The 24,555-nt window shown below is 36.6% G+C and overlaps 2 protein-coding genes across 2 annotated transcripts; both read left to right on the top strand.

The window, feature by feature from the left end:
• The first annotated feature begins 10,734 nt into the window (after positions 1 to 10,734).
• On the top strand, positions 10,735 to 17,005 carry LOC140787440 (calcium-transporting ATPase 10, plasma membrane-type-like). Its single transcript, XM_073136356.1, is given in 9 exon segments — positions 10,735 to 11,296; positions 11,298 to 11,341; positions 11,343 to 11,379; positions 12,591 to 12,645; positions 12,759 to 14,710; positions 14,787 to 14,945; positions 15,479 to 15,650; positions 15,739 to 16,037; positions 16,556 to 17,005. Coding segments are annotated over 9 exon segments (3,057 nt in total). The 5' UTR covers positions 10,735 to 11,209; the 3' UTR covers positions 16,808 to 17,005.
• A 1,875-nt stretch (positions 17,006 to 18,880) lies between these two features.
• LOC140786990 (BTB/POZ and TAZ domain-containing protein 4) lies at positions 18,881 to 21,408 on the top strand. The gene is made up of 6 exons (XM_073135715.1): positions 18,881 to 18,938; positions 19,425 to 19,674; positions 19,906 to 20,039; positions 20,134 to 20,440; positions 20,527 to 20,840; positions 20,922 to 21,408. Exons 2-6 carry the CDS (start codon positions 19,444 to 19,446, stop codon positions 21,055 to 21,057), a joined length of 1,122 nt encoding a protein of 373 aa, XP_072991816.1. The 5' UTR covers positions 18,881 to 18,938; positions 19,425 to 19,443; the 3' UTR covers positions 21,058 to 21,408.
• The last annotated feature ends 3,147 nt before the right edge of the window (positions 21,409 to 24,555 follow it).

The raw sequence follows: 24,555 nt of genomic DNA, 5'->3' as shown, positions 1-24,555 counted from the left end.
AGTCTGCAGTTTAAATATAGCATTTGAACACACTTTGAGATTATTCGAACGCACCCTACAGTTGTTCGCAGTGCATTCACACATACAGAGGTGCATATTTAGGCATTCGTAGTGTGTTCACAGTTCAAGTAACCATGTTCGAATGCAGTCGAGTCTGATTTGACTTTATCTCTAAGATGTATTTATCTTATCACTAAGAGATATATAAAGATGTTTAGTTTGAAAATGAGGGTCTACAATTATATTGAGATTTTTTTGGAGGCTATTAGAAATCACTTCTCTGCTTTTGACGGATGGTGTTAAATCGTTCTCATCTCAACATATTTACATCAAATCTAGAAAAACTATGTTTCGAGGGTCACTAAAATAGAAGGACCAACCTCAAGAGTTACTAAGTTATAAAAATCTATTACGAAAAGTAGTATGTCACGGGATCAAGCAAACAAGGTTAGTAATAAATTGAGTTATGAAAATCAATGGATAATCTGTGAGCTTCTTGTTAACTGCTATAAGTTTTAGTGACTTGTTTCGATCCCAGTTTAGATCCGTTGTTCTTTACTCGATTTAGGATTTTTTTCACTTAAACAATTTTGTATTTGCAATTGTCTTTTTCACACTTATTTTTCGTATATTATTATTAAGCATATGATAGATTTTATTTCCTAGAGCATTTATTATGTTTTTTAATTGATAGCATAAAATACCTAAGTAAGCTTGTTTTTCAATATACATGACTTATTAGTTTTAGTTACGTTATTTTGTTATGATATGATCCTTTGAAATGCATGATAATATATATATATATATATATATATATATATATATATATATATATATAATGTTCTAGTTTTCTCTCCAACATCTTTGACTAAGTAGTATGATTTGGAGTATGTTACTTTGCCGAAAATTGACCTATCAAAAATAATTTATTATTATGCTTGAAAATATTATATCGAATCAACTTTTTAAAACACATGTATTTCATGAGGTTATTCTAGTGTTTGTGATCTTCATAAGGATTCTTTTGCAAATATCTAAATTAAGCTCATGTGTCTTAGCCTCTGAAAATTTTGTGAACTCCAGAGAATTATTTAAAAATTATATTTTATCACAAAATTTTCAAAAGAAAAATTGTAAAACAAATACTTTAACGACGGTAAATTTGTAGACAGAATCACATATATTTGGGCCGTACAAATTAAATTAACGTGTATGGTCAAGACACGTAACTTATAGAAGAGCATATGGTGTCAAGAAATCTAGTGAAACATTGAAGAAAATAATTTTTTAGCTATTGTATAAGAATCTCGTTAGGAAGGGACTAAGGGCAAGAAAAGATGAGGATCAAACAGAGAGAAAATTATAAATGTTCTTACCTCTATGTAAGGGTTAGAGAGCTAGAGTTTACAAGGATTGAAAGGAGAATCTTACAAATCTCTACTTTAATTTTAAAGGAGTTCTTTAGTAAGGAGTTCTTTCGTGCAGTTTATATTCAATTATTAGTAAGGAGACTTGTATACATGTCTGATTGCTAAGCTACGATTGAGAATAATCATTAGTTGACATCTACAACCATCAATATACTTGCTTTGAGGATTGATCCATCGCATAGGTGCCTGCTGAAGAGAGGAAATATTCTTCACAATGATAACTAGTCTTGCTATTTCATTCTAAGATATTACTTAAACATGTTGTTCCCTTTTATGCGGGAGGGATTTTCCATGTTAATAATACTTGATTTCAATATTTAATTTTCTACTTTTATTTAGATTTTCGTAGACCGATTTGAGTTTAGTTTTCATAGTTAGAGTAAGATTCTAATTTTTTATCTCCTTGGTTTCAATTTTCATGTTAATTCTTATTTATTTTTTTAAAAACTTAGTAAAATTAAGTTTTCGGAAACCAATTTGGCAAGGTGTGCTTGCTCCTAAAAGACACTACTGCATATGGAGTTGCTTGTGACGGCTGAGGTATTGAAGGCTGTCACTGAGCAAAAAGTGGAGTAGAATATTAACTTCACAGGAGCTACAATTGATTGTCCAGGTTTGTAGGTTTTTGGTTTGCTCTTTTATAAATGCTGATCAACTGGGCTGCTAACCTTCGTAGTAAGGTAGAGGATGATTGGTTTTGAGAAGGGCCTTGGCTATAGCAAAGATATACCAGAAGGCTTTACTCCTATATATATACACACACATGAGCCTTATCGAGCTTGCTTGTGATTAGAGAGGTTCCGTTCAAAATAAATTTTAAGCCTAGTTTTCTATTCAAGGTTTGTACTGGGAGTCCGAACTCGATTTTGTTCAATTATTTTGATAGCCTAGTGTTGTTGATTCTGTATAATATATTATTTCAATAAATATGAAGAGAAATTCTCTGGTTATGGCCTCTCCTTTCCACAGTAAAAAGAAGAAAGAGTTGTACTATTGGATGTTGGATCTTACTATATTCTCAACCACAATTGTATCATTATATTGTCTTTTATAAACTAATTAGACTGCTTCTTGTTGGACTGTTATCAGGGGCCACACAAAATAAATAAATAAAAATAAAAAAAGAAAGAAAGAAAGAGGTTTTGAATTCACATTTAAAAGTCTCTGGGAAGATAGTGAAGTCCACGACAAATGAAAGGAAAGAAATGGAACGGGATTCAGAATCAGTGATGTGTCTGTGGTTGACGCATAGATATCTGGACAAAAATTTTAAAACTCTTCGCTGAAGCTTCCAGGAGGTAATGCTGTCTGGAATCTAGGGTTACATATCTGGACAAAAGGGAGCAAGTTGAGCTGCAGACAAAATACTCCAGACAAATCCCTTAGTTAATTTAGATCTATTTGCCAAGTGAACAAGAGCAAGAAAGGAAGACAGATATATTAGTACTTTTTGACCAAATTAATCATCTTAATTATTATATTTTAAAACTTAGATATAAGATTAGACGTATTTGAAAATCGTAAATCCGGTCAACAACTTATTATATTTAAAAATTGCTAAACCAAATATTTGACACGCTTAAATAAATTGATAGAGCAACTAATGGTCAACAAATTATATATTCAAATGCACGAGAACTATTTTTGTAAATTTTGCATGAAGATTTGGTTGGGTTGTCTTCCTTAATTACCTAAAATTTTAGGGTAACCAAGCTTCGGCGAAGAAATTATGTAGGTAGAGTCTGTTTTTAGAGTGATTTGTTGCCGTAACAATGAATTTAATTTGGTAGGTAGCAAATCTCCTGCTTGCAAGAAATCCATCAGCTTGGAATAAATCAATAGTGGGAGGTTGGAAAAAGAAATGGAAACTTCTGAAATAATTAATAATATCAAACTGGTATACATGGAGGAGAAATAAAGGATTTAATAATGGGTTGGACCTTCGGCTTGGGCCCAGGTAACGCTGAGCTGGGTTGGGCTCTTCTGAATCATGGGCCTAAGGTTGGGCTCAACTGTATTTAAACCGATTTATACCTAGATCTGGCCCGCTTAAGAGTCCACAAGAGAATAAAGAATGCTATTAGGTTGCATTCCCTTAATATCAAGTTTTTTTTTTTTTTTGATCTGTTTTATAGTGAAGTGCCTCATAAACACCAAATTAATATTAATAACATCTGTATGATGTAGAAAGACAAATATTAGTAATTAATAGAGCAACTGTCTAAATACTTCTTCTTACTTTGCTAGATAGGAGCGCATCTAGTGGTGCTTGTTCTCTATCTCTCTTTCTTTCTTTCTTATTCTTTAAAATCTAATAATGGGCTTGTCCATATACTTATCTTTTTTCATTTGATGGTTTTTTTTCTTATTTTCTCTACCTCTTTTTTCGCTATCTTGCCTACAGAGTTTTTTGCCCCTTTTCTAATTTCAAATTTGTCATCTTTCTTTAATTTTGTCATTATGTAAGTTGAGTTTAGGAGAGAATTTTAAGGATGGTTTGGGTTTTGTATTTTGCTCTTGCAAATGATCTTCTCCTCTAACTCCATTGCGAATCTTCCAATTAGTCCTCTTGATGTTCATTCCCGATGAAGGTTCGGAGATGTGTGTGCCTTTAGCCAACAAGAGAAATATTATATCTTTGCTGGACTTTAGACTTTTATATTCTCTTCTATTTTGACACTTGTGTTTTCTCTATCAAGTAGAGTGTTTGTGCCTAAGTGCGAGAGCTTATAAAGGATTGTACCTTATTTTCATTTCTAATTTTTTATGTATCAAATTTATAATATTTGAATCATAATAAAATATGAGTAATTACCTTAAAAATATTAGTAGTTGATTAGGTGAGATAGAAGAATCCTTTAAAATCATGATTTATTTATAGGTGCAAATGGATATCCTATCCCTAAGATACAATGTCTAACATATTTAGGACTTTTATAGGTTGCATTCTCAAATGTATTGGGAAACAAATCTTTTAACCCCACAATTAAAACCAAATAGAGAAGAAAATGATTTCAATTATCAAAAAAAAAATATTCATTTTAAAATATCTAGTTCATTTATGACACCTTTATGAATGATAGGATTTTTCTTTTTCTTTTTTAATAGAAAGTCATAGGCAAACATTTTATTTAAAATCAAGTGTCATAATGAAAGAGGAGAGATAGGTATTAAACCTTAACAAGCTTCAATAATTAGCTACTTAATTTTTACAAAAATAAGGCTCACAAGTACAAGCATGCCAAAACAAATGTAGGAAAAATTTATAGTTGTACACACACATTAGATGACTCAACATTTGCTTCTAGAGATAGTGGTCATCAAATGAGAGAAAAGATTTAACTCAAAATTTAAAGTTGACTATTGGTTATCATAACTTCCTCTACTAGCATAGTGATGATAGCAATCCAACTTAGGAAGAAGGTAAAATAATATAAACAGATAGGAAAGTAAAGTTAGAGTAGGTAATTTTAGGGTGAGCAAATAGAGGAAAGAATCGAGCTCCAAATTCGTTCATGCCTTGATGCATCCAACTCCTTAGAGACTCGGGCCTAAAGAATGGAAGAATGAAGGTAGCATGAGGGAGAAGAGGATATCAATAAGCCCTTGAAGTCCAAAATCCTCATCTAGACATGAAAAGTAAAGAAAAAAAACCCTCCCTCCATTTTTTTTTTGATTAATTAGAGCTGAGAAATCAGCTAAGGTTTACATCCTGAGCCATTTCATTGCCTAATATATCATAATACAAAATAGTTTTTAGTTCTAGCGGAATGAAGTATGAACTATTCTAAGCTCTCCCCAAAGCTGACTATCTACCTAGTTTGGCTAACCAATCAGCTGCTCTATTCCATTCCCTGTACGTGTGTAGGAACCTAATCCTTTTGAAAGATATCAGCATATTGTAGTAGTTCTACACTGCCCCCCTAAGGCGCCACGGACAACTGTCCTCGTCTCTAAACATCCTAATGACTGACAGTTCATTAGTTTCAACAAGCTCCCATCTCCCATAGGCTTCTCTTAACCCTGCCTACAATGCTCATACTTCACTGTAGCTAGCAGAGTTTGCATTAGTTGGCTCTGCTGCTGCCCGCATAAGGGTACCATTCTCATCCCTAATTATAAAGCTGGCATTGCCCTGATAATCTCCTGCCTTTCAAGAGCCATCAACATTAATTTTAACCCACCCCTCCGGAGGACGTTCCCACCGAACTTTAATAGTGTCATTCTTTAATCTCGCCAAAACTTTCCTATCCTTCAAATAGTCTTGAGCTAGCATAGCTACCTTATTAGCCACTGCCCTTGCCGTTGCACTCTTCCCTTGAGAAATTCTTTAATTGCATTCTTTCCAAATCCCCCAAATCATAGCTGCCATAATCAACTTAACCCTAATATCTGACTTCTGATCTGACTCCCACTTTTGCTCTAACCAGTCTGGACCAACCAAGAAGCTTGGACCTCTACTCGACTTAACCAATTCAGCACAGCAAGCCCAAACTTCCTTGGTGAAACGACAAGTATAGAAGATGTGTGTGGCCACTTCTAGAAATAGCCCACACATGGTACATGAGTCATTAGGCCCACAGTTTAGCCCATGGAGATAGGCTTTCGTTGGGACCTAGTTCCAACAAAGTTTCCAAACAAAGGCCCAGATGCGAGGTGCCATGGCCAACTTCCAAAGCTTGGCCCACCCCTCCCACTGTTGGCCCTCATTCCTCCGCAAATACTTATAGATGGACTTAGCTATTGCCTCCCCATTGGTCGCTGGTGCTCACACCCATAAGTCTTCCATTTGCATACTCCCTACATCCAACGTGGCCACATTGAAGGCAGTATCTCGACTGAATGTTGCATGCAACTTCACCACATCCCATGTTCCATTCACCAAAAGCGACACGAGATTGGCTCGGGAAGCTGTTCACGTTCACTAGACAAGGTTGCCGACCAAACGGAACTGACGATGCCCAAGCCTCTTCTAACACTGCCATGCTGCGCCCATTGCCTATGCTCTTTCGGAAACCTTCCTTAAGCTCGGTTGCAATTTGGCACAACGCTCTCCATAACCACGAGGACTTAGGGGCAGATCTGACTTCCCACGGGTTGAGCGCCCCGTAATTCTTCCTGAGAATATTGACTCATGGTATCGCTCAGCTGCGAAGGATGCTGAGTACATGCTTACCCAGAAGAGCCCTCTTCGTAGTACGCAGACACCGTAGTCCCATCCCCCTTCAGCCTTGGGTTTGATCAAAGTACCCAGCTAAGCAGGTGCAGACCTCGTTGGTTCTCCCTTTTTTCCCATATAAATGACCTCGCTATTCGCATGATGTTCTCAAGAATGAAGTCTTGGATCCCCGTGGACCCCATCCAGTAGTAAGAGATGGTCGTCAACATTGATTGAACCAGGGTGATGTGGCCAGCCAGCAACAAGCATTCTGCTTCCATTCGGCAAGTCTGCTCCTTACCTTGTCCACTACTTCCTGCTGCCCAACCACTGTGATCCGATGCCCCGAGATCTTCACACTAAGGTATATAAATGGCATCTTAGCCTGCTTAAACTGCAATATATCATCGATGTCCTTCTTAGTATCTTCATAAATCTAGGGTGGGAGGTAAAGTTCAGACTCCTCTGTATTCACCTTCTGGTCCGTCATCCCGGAGTATTGGTCTAATGCGTCCACCAACACCTTTGCATTCTCTTTCATCGCTCTCGCCACTAGTAGCAGATCGTCAGCATATAGGAGATGGGTAACGACCCCTTGGTCCGTTATGTAGCCCTCCAACAGACTTTGCATTCAGGATAGATGATAGAACTTGAGAATAGATTATGAACAGGTACGGCGATAATGGGTCACCTAGCCGCAGCCCTCCGTGGGGCGAGATCCAATCCGTCAGAGAGTTGTTAATTATGGTACCAAATCTGGGCTACTTAATGCTAAGTATAGATCTAGTTAATCCACTTTGTAGGGAAGTTCATTGCCTCGAGCGTTCGAGCCACCGCCTCCCACGAAAGACGGTCGTAGGCCTTCTCCATATCCATCTTCGCCATCATCAACGATGTATCTGCCCGGTCATTCAACAAGGAATGCGCTAGTCCCTTCAATTTATCATCTTAGCATAAGAGAGAGGAAAAGAAAATGAGAGAGAAGATAGGGTGTACGGCACGTAGGAAGAACACTAAACAATAGCATAATATGGAGGGCCTCTCCCTTTCTCCTAACCTACTAATATGATTAGAAAGAGGGAAGAAGAAGGAGAAGCCAAAGACAGAATGGGCCGAACGATAGCAGCTAGGATGGAAGAAACCCTAATAGAGCACAAAAAAATTGAAAAGAGTGCGAGTGACCATCGAGTAGATTTATGAATCATGAAGGATGGAAGGTCACCCGTGAACACAATTTTATAAAAGATATTCCTCATTATTTTCAAGAAAGGACATCCCACATTTTGATTATCAAAAACATCCCTTCATTTTAAATGAAAACCATTGCACTTTTGTAAAGAAGCACCATTTATAGGTATATTATAGTTTATTACATTATTATAAAATATCTAATAAAGTATGTGTTTGGAAAATTAAGATCATATTCTGAAAAAGAAAAGTTGAGTCAAACTTAGGCTATGCGTTGTAGATTGAAAATCAGGATTGGATCGATACAACTTTTAGAAGTGATCCATGTTATTTTTAATATTTTTAATATATGGAGTCAAAGTATTATTGTAAATATTTTGAACTAATTCCATTTATAACTTGTTTTGAAATTTTATTAGATCCTCATTTTAAGGGAATTAATCTTCAAGAAATCTTTAGTGCAATACATGAAAATGATAATGATCTTGCCTTGCAAAGTCATGGAAATCCTAAATTTCGAAAGACTTTTTAAAAAATATTCATCTGCGTTGAACTTCTTCTTCTTTACTAAACCAACCAGTTAGTTCTAATTCGAATAGTTGTGATGGCATAGCATAAGTCTTCTTCATAGAGACGGGGCATATTTGTGAAAGTTCTTCATCTCCATCATCATATCCGACCATTGCAGGATATGAGCTGCAACTATATTACAATCGTTTCATAAGTTACAAAAAGAATTTAAATCTTATAAAAATAGTGGAAAAGCAATATAGCCAGATGTCCTATTATCTCTATTATGGCTTGTCATACACAGTAGCTCATAAATTAGTATTTAGCACAAGTGATCATTTTACTAATGAATACAAAAAAACTATTTAAATCTTTCTATCATTGAAGCACCTATGTGCGGATAAGATTGGTATCCGTAGAGGTCAAAGATCAAAATCTATAGCTACTACTGCCTACGCTTGAATTTGATATGGAAAAATGATTTTTTTTATTTTTTAATTTTTTCTTATTGATACTTTTATCTTAGGAAGCAAATGATAGACATATAAGCATGTGCCAACCTAGTTAGGATGTACTTACTATATTATGATGCAAATATTTTTATTGGGTATGATTAGGGTAAACCTAATTACAATGTAATACAAATCCTCTTGTATTATACCTAATATAAAGTTAATAATTTTTTTTACATTAATTATTGTCTTTTCAATCACTCTCTCATGATTGCCATTTAATTTTTTATTTTTTTTCTGTATAAAGAAATCTTGAAAATTTGCTTTGAGTTTAGGAACCCCACTAAACTGGTTCAGAAACCTCTTTGAACTGGTTCAGTAACTAAATATCTTTTTATTTTTTTCATATCTAATCAAATTTATTTTCTAAAAAATAAGAGTAACTAATCAAGTTCCGAGCTTAATCTGAAATCAAACAAGACCTTAATATTTTATTGGCCCAAAGGACTATCATGCTCGGTATGTAGGTTCGGATTTCAAGCTACGGTACATGTTTGGGTTATCCATGGGGCTTCAAGTTCGGGTTCGGAACCAAGTCGAGAGGCTAAGCCTGATCCCGATTGAATTAGTCTTAAAGTCAGGCCTAGTTTGGCCCAAAAGTTTTAGCCTCTATGGGCTTATAACAGTTTGGCAATATATCTTGATTGACCTATCTTTCTCTCTTTTTCTTATTTTGGATTCATTACTAATAGGGTGATTTGCAACCAAGAAAAAACACACACACTCCATTTTCATGTTAGTAATTTAGACATATTTTACATTTTCTATGATAGCTTTTTTTTTTTTACTATTTTCTTTCAATTTTACCCACAACCCATATGAAAAGGAGGAGCATCCGATTAGACGTGCAAGTATTCTATATTAATTTTTTTTTTTTAAATTCTTCTTCTAGCCAATGGAAAAAAAGAATACAATGGTAGTTAGGTAATATATTAGAAGTTATTACTCTTGTAGTTAGCGGTGGTTACTCTTTTAGATAGATATTAAGTGCTTCTAAGTGAGAAATCTATTTATTTCACAGTTTTATTATGTAATTTGCAGATATTGAACACTTGTATTTTTCTCTTTCATAATTTTATTACCTAATTTACAGTTATTAAACACTTATATTTTTTAAATATTAAACATTTGTATTTTCTATTTCACATTTTTATTATGTAATTCACAGTTATTAAATATTTATATTTTTAGAAATTTTAAAGTTAATTTACTTAATTCCTAATTAGTACTGGTGTAGCATAGTTAATTTTACTTTATTCATAGTTTTACCTATATTAGTTAGTAAATATGTATAACTTCCCATGTCTTCTCGATAATAGCATATATATATATATTTTTTTTTTTTTTTTTAAAAAGAGAACATAATTTGCAATTATATTTGTATTATGTAAACATATGTGAGAGCGTAAATATTTATTACTATCTAGATCTTTCCCAACCAAAAATTATAAAAAGTACAACTCCCTAAAAAAAGTCAGAGCAAGAATAAAAAAAGTCTGACAAGAAAAAAATACGGAAAGTGTGCCTGACCCATAAAATTGAAAATTTACTGTTCTATTTTCTTTTCTTTTTTTTTTTTCTTTTTTTTTGCAACTCACCTTTGTCGATATAAAATATGGTGTGAATTTACAAGACCAATTAGTATTTATATTGTAGCAATATATAGCATCGTGTGACTTTTGTCCATTATCCAATACTGACTACTCTGGGTGGCGCTCAAATTATCATCTATCAAGCCCTTCTCCTGCTAATGGCTCTCCCAATGGCGCTCTCCCTCCGGCCATCATCCAGTCCCATCTTCCCGACCTCACCATGCAGACGAAATCATCTAACTAGAAGACCTTTTCTTTACCCACCGAAGGAAGTATTCTTTCTCACACGGATCAGACACGCCTCCTCCTTTTCTTCTATCTTTGCTGTAAGTTTTTCTTTTGTTTTTTTTTTTTTTTTTTTTTTGCTTTTGTTTTCCTCTCTAATTACTCTTGGCTTTCCTGAAGTACCCACCAATTCCAATCGCATATTGATCATGTATTTTAATTGCTTCGGGCCTTATAAAGTTTTATTCTTGCTATGATTTCGGCTAGTTTTACTGGTGATTCTGGATATGTTAATGCCGTAGAGGCTTGTAGCACTAGTTTGATGTATCAAATAGTCTTTGAAAGTCGATGCGTTTTGGTTCGAGAGAAATCATGGCAATAAACGGTATGATCTAATTAACCAGAGAAACTACGCAATAAAGAAGTTTGTAGCGCCGCATTAGCCATTTTCCACAAAGGCAAGTGTTCAAGCTTTTGTTCTGTGGCCCCCCACACTGCCATTAACCTTCATCTCATTTATTTATTCCTCCTCAAGTAGCGGTAGAATTCCAAGGGGTCATCTAAAGAATTGATTTTGGGAGGAAGGGAACCGGAATGGTGAGCTATCTCAACCATAGTTTTTGCGGCTTGAGGCCGAACCACTTGTCAGAGGAGGCCCTACAACAAAGGCGCAAGCTTTTGCGGCATTGTCAAGAACCCAGAGCTCCATTTCAGCTTCACCGCCAGTGGGACCTGAGACAGCCACCGTGAAGAGGTCCAACCAGGTCTGATGTCCTTGCCCTCCCCTTATGTTGGACATATGCCGATTACTTTTCTTGGCTAGTTTAAAGGCACTAGTGAGGTGGTTTATATGTTTTTGGATTTCTTCGGTTTGTAGGTGCAGTGTAGTTTGTCACTTCATGTGTAGTTTGATGTATAATTAATTAGTTATGACCAGAGACTCTAGGCATTTACTGGTCGATTTAACTGTTAATGCAGATTTATTTGTGTGATTGTTGAAGATGGGCATTGTTGAATCCTGGATCAGAAATTTGATTAATAGCAGCTCTGATTTATGTGAATCCTACAGTGGCAAGTTTGTCTGTTACAGGAAAAGAGAGGAACTATCAACTATATCTAATTACTAAATTCTCCTTCTAAATAGTATCAGATGGCAATACCAAGAGCTGAAGGTTGGGATATGATATTGAAAACCAATTGAATTGATGGTTAAAGAAAGTTGCCATACCATGCACAAGAAATAATGTGAAAAACAGAATCAAGAGATTGGAACAACATTTAGGTTCAAAATTGTTTATTTTAGAAGTAGATTTGTTTATTTGTTGCAAGTTCAGTCTTAAAGAACATCACTGTATGCTGTCTAGATCATATACATTTAGTCCATGCAGCATTCCGGTTAAAAGCATTGAACCATTTATCTGAAATTTAGATACACTTTTATATTGCAGGTCTCTGTTTATATTAGCAGTACCATTCAAAGTGGATTGTCTATTCTTATAGTCAGAAGCGGATAATTTCTGTCAAACCCCGAAAAATGCAGAAGACAAGAAGTTAGATCTCATGCCATGTATCAAGTTTTCGTCAGTCACAATGCTTAGATTCTTATGCATTGAAGGTACAATCTGGTCAAAATATTTTCAGAAAAGGAAAACCTGAGAGTGACCTGACACTTTAGGGAACTAAACGTAAGCAACCATAATTGCCTCCTTTTCAACATAAAATATGGTTCGATAATGGCTACAACGTATTACTGGTTGATCCTGATGTTCTGACATTTGAAAATCTATCATGATAAACTTGTCAGTAGGGCTACCCCTATTCCTGTACCATTTGCTGAATACTAAGAAGATACATGTCTGATATTATTATGCTATTATTGCTATGTTTGTAGAACAATCTTGTTACTTTTTAGGATATGTAAGGCTGTAAGCTTTTCTCCTCCGTGAGATTGATATGCAAGTGCTGTGTCTTTCAGGAGAAATTGGGGGTCTCTGTATCATTCTCAAAAGCTGCACTTGAGTTTATACAGGGTAATATGGCAATTTCTGTCAATCTTTATTTTTTTCGGCAAGTTAGAAATTGCACAATTTTTACTTTGTGCTGTGTATTATGTGTTAAGCTTGACATCCATAAACATGTTTAGGTGTTACATCACATTGCGAGTACACTGTACCCTCTGAAGTTAAGGCTGCTGGCTTTCAAATATGTGCTGATGAATTGGGTTCAATAGTTGAAGGCCATGATCTGAATAAGTTGAAGAGGCATGGAGGTGTACTTGGTATTGCAAGCAAGCTTTCCACATCAATACCTGATGGACTAGCTACTACTGAGGATAGACTGAAGAACAGACAGGAGATTTATGGAATAAATAAGTTTGCTGAAAGTGAATTACAGAGCTTTTGGTCATTCGTTTGGGAAGCACTTCAAGACACGACCCTTATCATTCTTGCTCTTTGTGCTGTTGTGTCCTTGATTGTTGGTATTACAACAGAAGGGTGGCCCAAAGGTGCCCATGATGGCCTTGGCATTGTAGCAAGCATCCTTTTAGTTGTCTCTGTCACTGCAACAAGTGACTACCGGCAATCATTGCAGTTCAAAGATTTGGATAGGGAGAAAAAGAAAATATATATTCAAGTAACAAGGGATGGGTTCAGGCAGAAGATTTCTATAAATGATCTTCTTCCTGGTGACATCGTGCATCTATCTATCGGAGATCAAGTCCCTGCTGATGGTTTATTCATATCTGGATTCTCTTTGCTAATCAATGAATCAAGTCTTACAGGAGAGAGTGAACCTGTCATTGTAAATTCAGAAAATCCTTTTCTATTATCTGGAACTAAGGTGCAAGATGGATCTTGTAAAATGTTGGTGACTACTGTTGGCATGAGAACCCAATGGGGTAAATTGATGGAGACAGTGAGTGAAGGTGGAGATGATGAGACTCCATTACAGGTAAGATTGAATGGAGTAGCATCAGTTATAGGGAAAATTGGTTTATTTTTTGCTGTGCTGACATTTACAGTCCTAGCTGAAGGCCTAATAAGACATAAGTTTCAAGATGGTTCATACATGATCTGGTCTGGAGATGATGTATTAAGACTTCTGGAATTTTTTGCTATTGCAGTTACTATAGTTGTGGTTGCAGTTCCTGAAGGGCTGCCATTAGCTGTGACTCTGAGCCTTGCTTTTGCAATGAAAAAGATGATGAATGACAAAGCACTTGTTCGCCAACTTGCTGCTTGTGAGACTATGGGCTCAGCTACTTCTATTTGTAGTGATAAGACAGGAACCCTAACAACCAACCAAATGACAGTTGTGAAGGCTTGCATATGTGGAAAGATTACTGAATTGACCGATTATAGGGAAGCTAATAGTATTTGCTCCAAGATTCCAGATTCTGTGATGGATACTCTACTACAGTCCATATTTTATAACACTGGTGGTGAAATTGTGATGAATCAAGATAGAAAGCTTGAAATTCTTGGAACACCAACCGAGACTGCCTTGTTGGAATTTGCTTTGTCCTTAGGTGGAAATTTTCAGGCTGTGCGTCAGGAAAGTAGTCTTATTAAAGTTGATCCTTTCAATTCTCTGAAGAAGAGAATGGGCGTGGTCATCAAACTTCCACAAGGAGGATATCGTGCACATTGTAAAGGTGCTTCAGAAATTATATTGGCTTCTTGTGATAAAGTTCTAGACTCTGCAGGTAAAGTTGTTGCCCTTGATAAATCGGCAGCCAGTCATCTAAAGGATACAATTGACATTTTTGCCAAAGAAGCACTTCGTACACTCTGTCTCGCCTATATGGAAATTGAAAATGGCTTCTCACCAGAAGAACAACTTCCAGTTGATGGATACATCTGTATTGGAATTGTAGGTATTAAGGATCCTGTCAGACCAGGTGTGAAGGAGTCAGTTGCGATTTGTAGATCTGCTGGGATTTCTGTGAGGATGGTTACAGGTGACAACATAAATACAGCAAAGGCTATTGCCCAGGAATGTGGTATCCTCACTGATGATGGGGTGGCTATTGAAGGTTCAGAATTCAGAATGAAGACTCCAGAAGAATTAAATGATCTGATTCCAAGACTTCAGGTTTTATTACTTAAATCAGTATATTCCTCTACTTGTGAAAATATTCCTGGAGATTACTAATGTATCTGCTCATCAGGTTATGGCAAGATCTTCACCATTGGATAAATATACCTTAGTAAAGAATTTGCGCACCATGTTTAATGAAGTAGTTGCTGTGACTGGCGATGGTACAAATGATGCTCCGGCGCTTCGTGAGGCAGATATCGGACTTGCAATGGGTATTGCAGGAACTGAGGTAACAATATTTAATCAAATTAACTCCAAGGAGCATACTTGTTTTGGGATAATACAAAAATTCAAAAATTGTAACATGTAATTCTTTTTGCAACCCTCCTAGTCATGTAATATTTTGGAATATCAATTGTATCTTTTATGCTTAGCAGCTTGATTGCGAGAAAGTAGCTTACTTTATCAACATGTTTCCTTTTTTCTCTCTTCATGCTTCTTTATATCATTTTGTGCACTAAAGAGTACATCATTTGATAATGGCATTCATGGTTATATAAGCAGATACATCTTCTTTGTATTTAATATATCAGACTCTGTCAGCATAAAACTTCTGGCATTTCAAGCTAAATTTCTCTATGTATGTTGCCTTCTGTTTTGTACTAAATTACTACATTTATGCTCTTGAAATCTTAACTCAAATCCAACTCCTGATTATAACCATGAAAATAAAGCTGTAAAATTATGATTGGATTCTTCTTTAGAAAGCTTTCATGCATGTATACATGTAACTGCAATATAGTGCTTCATATTTGGTCTCAGGTGGCAAAAGAAAGTGCTGATGTTATTATTCTTGATGACAATTTTTCTACTATCGTTACTGTGGCTAAATGGGGACGATCTGTATATACAAATATTCAGAAGTTTGTGCAGTTTCAGCTGACTGTTAATGTGGTTGCTCTGATTGTAAATTTCTCCTCGGCCTGCTTAACAGGTTATCTTGTCACACCGTTGTATAAATTTTTATATGATCTACAACATTATTTTCTCACAATTCTTTCGTTTTTTTCTGCCTTACCTAGGGAAGGCTCCTCTCACTGCTGTCCAGCTGCTTTGGGTCAACATGATCATGGATACACTTGGAGCACTTGCCTTAGCCACTGAGCCACCTAACGATGACTTGTTGAAAAGAGATCCAGTTGGACGAAATGGAAATTTTATCAGCAACATGATGTGGAGGAATATTTTTGGACAAGCCTTGTATCAATTTGGTGTAATATGGTACCTCCAGACAGAAGGGAAAGGTTTATTTCAACTTGAAGGCCCTGATTCTGATATTGCACTAAATACGCTCATTTTCAATTCTTTTGTCTTCTGCCAGGTAAATTGATGATATCGATTCTTTTTTTTGTGTGTGGATGTTATCTTTTTGTAGTCTTTTTCGGCTTTAATATCTTTGGCAAGCATAATGTGAGAGGTAATGAATGTAATTACCACAGACAATGGGGTTTACATATTGTTTATTTTCATATACTAATTTGAATAATATTTTGCTCAAATCAAATACACTATTATCTGATTATTTATGCTAGGCAAAATTATGAGCCTTAAAGCCATTGCTGAAAAATGGTTCAACCTAATGGGGTCCTCATTATGCATTAATCTCCTTAAAACATTGAAAGATATTTCATCGAATGAAAAGTCAGTTGTGTCGTAATCCAATAATTTCAGAATACAAGAAAGATTTACCTGATATTACTTCTCTAAAGCTGGAAGACTAATTCTCAAGCTGTATAACTTCATGACTCCAATAAAGTACAGTGTGACATACGGTTCATAATGCAAAAAGCTAGAGTAGTTGATTCCTGATTCCACTAATATTTGAGGCTTCTTTTGCAGGTCTTCAACGAGATCAGCTCAAGAGAAATGGAGAAGATCGATGTCTTCCAAGGCATGTTAGAGAACTACGTGTTTATGGGTGTTATTACTAGCACCGTTATCTTTCAATTCATAATTGTTGAATTCCTTGGAGATTTCGCAAACACTACTCCTCTTACACTTTCAGAGTGGTTAGTTTGTGTTCTCATTGGATTCCTCAGTATGCCGGTTGCTGCTGCCGTCAAATTGATTCCTGTAAGTCGAAGTGAATAACTGACCAGGGATCCAACCAGGGATCCAAACAGCGATCATGGAGATTATTTGTATGCTTTCTTGACCTTTCTAGAGGAACTACTGATTTATTGATGGGGAAGACCACGAAAGACTCATGTCTGATTAGCATCCATGTACAGATATTATTTTCCAATATATAGTTTGCGCCTCATGATCTTTGAAGTGCATTTTTACTTATTCATGCCATTCTGACTCTGTAATTAGTTTCTCTTTCAGAAGGATGAAATTTCCTACAGAAGTTTCTTTCTGCTTCCTCCTTTTGCTTGAATTGTTTCTTTATTATCATTTTTTATCTTAGAAACCTATGTTTATTAACTTGATAAATTATTCTTTATATCAAACATGTATGAACTCAAAAAGCAATCCTCATGTGATACACCAAAATTCTTTCTACTTTGCAGTGTACCTTTCACCTGGATTGCATGTTATTGCCTCTTGATCTTCTTCCTCGTTACATTTTATTTTTCGAACGGAGTATTCATTGACTTCTTTCCGGATAGCAGTCCTAGTGGCACTGGGCATACTGACTTTGGCTCAGCGCAGTGTAAGTAGATTTTAGAAGCTAAGTTTAAATCTTTACCTATATAATGTAACATATGCAATTAGATTCTAATATCATATTTTCTCTCAATTTTTCTTAGATCTCTTTTGTTGGGGACAAATAAGTTAGGGGAAACTAAAGTTTTCTTTGATTTCTATAGAGTTTTAAGTATAATGTATATTAATTAAGTATCAAAATGCGAAGAGGTATCAAAAGAGACTCGAAATTAAATTATTTTAAAGTAAGTAATGCTCAGTTCACACTTCTCCTGTATTAGTACTGATAACTCATTAGCACAATAAGTATGGAGCTATGCCAACCAGCACGAAAATTCATAGATAAATGTATATTTCCTCTGCGAATGTGTAACGACTAGAAAACCACAATAGGAGTAGCTTTGAGATTCACAGTTGCATGTCTAATTCTAACTCCAGAAACCTTCGTCTCTTCAGCCTTGGTCCGCGTAATGGCATTGAAAACAGACAAATATCTCTCTCCTTACAAGATTGGGTGGATCGAAGAAAGGTGCCAAAACGAGGGTAGACGAGGTTTGCATAGGAATAATCTATTTGTTTGGTAGTTTAGTCAGTGTTGCTTTGTTTTGTATTTATCTAGATATTATATTTGGTTCTGTATTCATCCAGGAATCATATTGATTCTGAGTTTATCTACGAATTTTATTTGATCCCCATAAATAGGAATCGAATCTTTGTAATAGAAACCTATTAGATTAGCTTCTGTTATAAGACTTGTCCAAGCCCAACCTGACCCTAACTAGATTTTATTCTATTTCTAATAAGAATTAGCCATCCATTGGGTCTAACCCGATCATCCGCCTGCAATTGAGATGCATACAACATATATATATATATATATATATCCGGGTCCAACCCTAATAGGTTCGGTCCAAAATTAGTCCGGAACTAAGCCAAGCCCGACCTGATCCATGAGCACCTCTACTAAACCCATGCATGGTATAAATGCCTTTAATATCGATCTAGAGGAGCTATGAGATTCATAAAAGTACAATATATTAATCCAGAGTTCTTTAATAATAAAAGAAAAGAATGTGACTTAATGATAACTACTATTCCTAACTGCCAGGAGAATTATTTTTTTCTCCATTGAAGGGCTGGATTGACACCATTTCCTTTCCACCAACAGCCGTTAGAGCCGTTACAGCAGCGAGATAAGAGCAGACAAGAAAGAGGGTAAGGGTAGTATCAAGTAATCAAGTCCCAAAGAGACGGGAAGTTTACCAGAATCCAGCTCTCGGGGCCGTTGTTATAACTTCCCAACGGTTGGTCCAGCGTCTGAATCGCTGCTTTGAGATGCGCGTCACCAGATAAAACCCAGGATAGAGAAAGGAACGCTTTGTTGTTAAAAAAGCTTCAACCATTGGGTTCAAGGATATTAGAGGAGATCTCACCAACCTTCAAATCTCTCGCTTCCTCTCTGATACCACCGTCAAAATTTATTATTAACCTACATTCAAATATACATTCATTTGATTAGTGCCATTCTTGTACTGGAAGCTGCCTTAATTGCATCGTCTCCGACGACTTCTAGGTAAAAGTTTGATTATTATTTTTTAATCAAATTTATTTCTCTTTTTGTTCAAGTTTGTTCTTGTTTGAGATGCAACACTTAAAAGCCATGTTCATTTGACCTATTTGTTTTACTTTTAATGCTTTAAAAATATTCTAAAATACTATTCACTTAACAATATTTTATTACTTTTAAAATCTTGTTCTGTAATAAAGTTTTACCTTAACTTTAAAACATTATACAAGTATGAAAACTCCTTTACATATATGTAGTTAATAATTCATCTATATGGTTATCGTCAATTAATTAAATCAACAAAGTGTATTTGGAGGCAATTAAAAGAATAATAAGGATTGGAAAAAAAATATATATCAATATGATAAAGTTTGAATAATAATAATAATAATGAGACAAAATTAAGGAATTTTTGTTGATAATCTTTTTAATAATCTATTCAATAATCTTCATTTGTTCTAATGTCCCATATATATATATATATATATGTAGGCAAATTGAGAAGGAAGGCATGATAGAGGGAAGGGCAACTCGAGTTCAAGGGTCATCGCCGGTGGCGCCGCCGCCTTTTCTAGGTCGCAATGATAGACGTACTTCTCGTGATGGACTGTCGAAGAGCAGATGCTGTGTGGTAGCAGAGTCGATGAGGGATTTGTGGAATAGGCTCTTCGACGAAGGCTATCGAGCAGATGTCCATGTCCATACCAATGATGGGATCATCCCAGCTCATGGCAGCATTCTTGTGAGTTTGACTACCTCTTGTTCTGGCATGATATAAATATAAACTGTGTTAAGAGTATAAAATATAAAAAATAATTGTTCTCTGGTGCTCTGATCAAGCCTAAATTGAGAATCAAGCTTGAATTGATTTAATTTCAATTCAAGTAAGGAACGAAAAAGAATGATTAAATATACATCTGGACCAACATGGCTATATAATTTCCCTAGAGTAACTAATATTGTGAAGTGGCAGGGCATGGCTTCTCCGGTGATGAAGAGCATGCTGAAGCAATCAAAGCACCGCAGAAGTCGCCGAAAAGCCATCGCCATAAGAGGTGTACCTCACGATTCCGTGCGCGTCTTCCTTCGCTTCCTCTACTCGTCATGGTAATTAAGTAATTAACAACTCCCTCGATCATCTCTTGCTCAACTAAAAATCATGAGCACCATCGAGCTGATCCTTGTGTGCCATTGTTTCTAGCTACGAGCAAGAAGACATGAACCAGTTCGTGCTACACCTGCTCGTGCTGTCGCATGTGTTCGTCGTCCCAACGTTGAAACGTTTGTGCATGCAGCAAGTGGAGAAGAGCCTCCTGACCACCGAGAACGTCGTCGACGTCTTGCAGCTCGCGCGGCTCTGTGATGCGCCGCGGTTGTCGCTGCTCTGCCACCGCATGGTCGTGAAGGATTTCAAGGCCGTGTCCGGGTCCGAAGGGTGGAAAGTGATGAAGCAAAGCAACCCCAGCCTCGAAACGGAGCTGCTAGAGTCGGTCGTCGACGACGATTCGGTGAGTTCTTGCGCGCGATGATATATATTCCAAAGCTTTTCTCCTAAAATTTTAAAAGTTAATTTGCTTTTCCTACATGTTGGCAGAGAAAGAGCGAGAGGTCGAAGAAGTTGGAAGAAAGGAAGATATATCTCCGGCTTCATGAGGCAATGGAGGCTCTCGTTCACATCTGCCGAGACGGCTGCCGGACGATAGGGCCCCACGACAAGGTCCTCGAGGCGAGCACCGCGCCGTGCAACTTCCCGGCCTGCAAAGGGCTGGAGGCGCTCGTCCGCCACTTCGCCGGCTGCAAGAACCGAGTGACCGGAAACTGCATGCACTGCAAGAGGATGTGGCAGCTTCTTGAGCTCCACTCTCAGCTCTGCACTCAGACAGATAGCTGCAAGGTTCCTCTTTGCAGGTACCAGAAGAATATAATGTAGTTGGATTCTTAGTCCGGATAGATAATTTTTGTTGATGAAATGAATGGTGGTGATTGTAGGGATTTCAAGGAGAGGACGAGGAGCCAGAACAAGAAGGATGAGGTGAAGTGGAAGCTGCTGGTGAGCAAAATGCTTGAAGCGAAGAGCTTATCAGGGGGGCAATCCCTTACATCAATGGTGGTTGCTTGTTCTTGATCACTTTAAAGTAGCTTAGAAATTGATATATTAATTGTGAAATTTTATGACACCAGAATTTGGGATCCATCGGTTTCCCGGTTGAGCTAGCTCCAGATTTAATTTCTCAAAATTGGAAAATAGAGCTGCTGAATTCGAAATCGAGGGCAAATAGTCTTACAAAATTCAAATGTTTTTTTCTAGGCCGACCCACATCAGTTACTCAACAAACTAATCTATGCCTGCTCTCAAACAATAAAGTCTAATTAATGTTGGTGCATATTTTTCCAACTTTACCCTACAGAGTCTATCTCAACCCTGTCGTTGTAGTTTGCCTAATATGAATATTATCACATAGATGAGTTAATTTAACTTCGGCATTTTATTTTTTATTTCTTGTTATAAAAATTTGGCCCCTTTAGATTTACCAATTACTGTCAAATTTGAACTTAAATTGCGATGCTTTTGAGATAATAAAATAAAAATAAGAGGATTGAATAATAAAAGAAAATATAAAGTATAACTCTATGCCCGAATTATAAGCATTCAACACGAATAAAAGATTTATACATCTATAATACTCCTTTCATTTATATTTATAATGGTTAAGTTACATCGTAACTAGAATATTTAAAATGATCAAAATAGCTCATTTCTTATTTATAAACGATAATATATTATAGAAGAAGGATTTTTGTTTCAATTGCAACACTCATTTCTTGTTCATTTTACTTAATTAGAGCTGTGTTTTAATTTATTCATAGTTTATATATCATGATATAAGGGTATTCTAGTTCATAAAAGTTAAGAAACAGTGGACAAATAGTTGGTCGAGCTTTTTCGAAAGCCAAAGCCATTGACATTGTTAATTAAGAAGAAAACCGTATATCAAAAAGTATAAAAAAATTAAACGATACAAGAATAAGTATAGAAGTAAAGTAATTAATTATATATCAAAATACATGAAGGTAAAATATATTTAATTATATTCAGAAATAATGGAAAGTTAATTTGCAAATAAGTGAAGGTTAGGCACTAAGCAGATACGGCTTAAGTTATCTAAAATTAATCTATCACCAAATCTCCACTAGTGTCGGTTAAAGGATAATGACAGTTACAATTTAGCAATCGATAGACTCTTTTTCAGCCACTACACCTCACAACTGCTATTCTCCATCACAATCACAACACATAAAAGATGAGTCAGAAAGCTTTCTTTTTCTCTTTTTTATGGGATTCTTCAGAAGAAAGCTAAAACATGGGTTTGGGCGTCGCACTTTACGAGAGCGGGACCTACACACGTACATAAAAAAGAAAATAAGAAAGTAAAATAAAAAGAGAAATAGAAAGAAATGGATTTTCTTTTAGAGCTTGTGAAATCTAACCTAAGACAGAATGTGAAAGATTATGCCTTGGATATTCTTAAGAGGGAGAAGAAGAATCTTCTAAAACTCATTATTTTTTGTAATTGTTATTATTCTCTTGTGAAGCGTTGATTCTCTTGCAACACGTGAGTATGGATGCTCTGTCTTTGCATTGGAAATTTGTACTCCCGGTTACCTCTAGATTTGAAGATTTACATTGTTCGCATAGATGGAATTTGCATGGAGATTTTACCATCTATTTGCAAAATAATTTTTGCCAAGAGATTCTGATTTAGATTTTGCTTTGCAAATTTGCATTAAATTGAAGAGTGAGTTGCATTAGTAGTAGTACTGTAACACCCACAACTTTAAAAAAAAAAAAAATTAGCGCACGCGACATCACTTCTCGCAGTTAGTTGCGAGAGGTGGGAGAGAAAGGTGCCGGAGTGGAGCCGAATGATAGGTTCTGATACTACTTTGATAATCTCTGATATCAATTGATAAGTTCTTGAACCAAAGATAAGCTACGCAACGATTCCTTCAAGATTTGAATGTATTACAGGAATCGGTCTGCGCGACTGTGGAAAAATATTTGTCAAATATTCTCTGATAATCAGAAAATTACGAAGCCAATTGGGTTAGATCCATAACTTTCTGATCTACAACTTTCGTATTTACGCCATTCACATACTCGTACTGTAGCAGGGATAAAAACACAGAATAATGTGGGTGATGGTGGTGGTGATAGGTGGAGTGGATGTTAGGGTTATGGATGGGTACGGAGATGAAAGTAGATGGTGGATGTGATTAAAGGAGATAGACGAAGAGAACGAAGTGGTCGAGATCCCAAAGAAGAAGGGGGCTCGATAGTCGAAGGAGATTAGAAGTTAGGAGAAACTTTGCCAATGGTAGAGGTGGAAGGATGATGAAGAGAGAGGAGGGAGATGTCTAGAGAGAAGATAGGAGGCAAAAAATCAATAATCTAATAGCATAATGAAGTTGGCTGCCATCCACATATATATAGAGGCTAGCCAACAAGTCCTAAAATAATATAAAACCCTAATTCTATAACCTTCCCATCGATCGCGTTCGAACGCGCCCGATCGTGTTCGAACGCACCAAAAGACATTTTATGTATGTGCGAACGCGATGCAGGCATTCGAACGCGGGCATTCAAACTCGCCCGACCGCATTCGAACGCACAATATGCATTTTCTATATTTGCGAACCTAATGCAGGCGTTCGCAAGGGCGTTCAAACGCGACCCCTCCTGCGTTCGAACGCGACCTACATGAATTTTATTTTAATAAAAATAAACACCTAATGCAATAAGAAAAGTTCCTAACTAAGTGTATCAGCCCACCACGCTTCCCCCACCTTGTCCTCAAGGTGAAAAGTCAGGGAAACGCTCCAAGATATCAGTCTCCAACTCCCATGTCGCCTCATCAGATGGCTTACTAAGCCACTCCACTAGAATCTCCATCTTCAATATGGTACCATGTCGTTATCAACGTCTAGCAAGTACTCAAACTGGCTCTGCGATCTCTATCTCCTCCAATGGCTCTGGTAGAATCGATCCATAAGGTTGCACCCTCACAAACACTCAACTACCGATGTCAAACTCCTGCTCCCTATGGCTACGATCATAAACTTGTTTCATGCAATTTTGAGCAAGTTTAAGATAAGCATGCAACCTCCTCAATATGGTGTCTCTATCCATCAAAGCTAAGTCCACCTCCGTCCGATCTGCAGATGCCACTAGATCATAAGTGCGTAACGTCGGAGCCGTGCGTCCATACACCACCTCAAATGGAGTCATGCTAATGCTGCTATGGTAAGCGGTGTTGTAGGATCACTCCGCCTATGGTAAGAACTCCAACCATCGTCTTAGCATCTTTCCGACAAAGCACCTCAAGTACTGCTCAATGCCTCGATTGACCACCTCGGTTTGGTCGTCCGTTTGCAGATGGTAGGCCGAACTGAAGTTCAATCGAGTCCCCTACAATCTGAAAAACTCAGTCCAAAATTTACTCATAAATATATGATCACGATCCGAGACAATCATGCGTGGCATGCCATGTAACCGAGCAATATCTCTAACAAAAATTTCAACCACCGACTTAGCAGAAAACGAATGTGACAATGTCGAAAAGTG

Source organism: Typha latifolia, chromosome 4 (genome assembly GCF_019914945.1).
Source record: "Typha latifolia isolate L0001 chromosome 4, TyphaL0001v2, whole genome shotgun sequence".
NCBI lineage: Eukaryota > Viridiplantae > Streptophyta > Magnoliopsida > Poales > Typhaceae > Typha > Typha latifolia.
This window is presented reverse-complemented; position numbering and strand designations above follow the sequence as displayed.

What these genes read in the sequence shown, in the direction of transcription:
- LOC140786990 (XM_073135715.1), top strand. Translation starts at nt 19,444, where the DNA reads ATGATAGAGGGAAGGGCAACTCGAGTTCAAGGGTCATCGCCGGTGGCG. An exon ending in CAGCTCATGGCAGCATTCTT is followed by an intron (nt 19,675 to 19,905) that starts GTGAGTTTGACT and finishes GTGAAGTGGCAG; the next exon opens with GGCATGGCTTCTCCGGTGAT. An exon ending in CGCTTCCTCTACTCGTCATG is followed by an intron (nt 20,040 to 20,133) that starts GTAATTAAGTAA and finishes CATTGTTTCTAG; the next exon opens with CTACGAGCAAGAAGACATGA.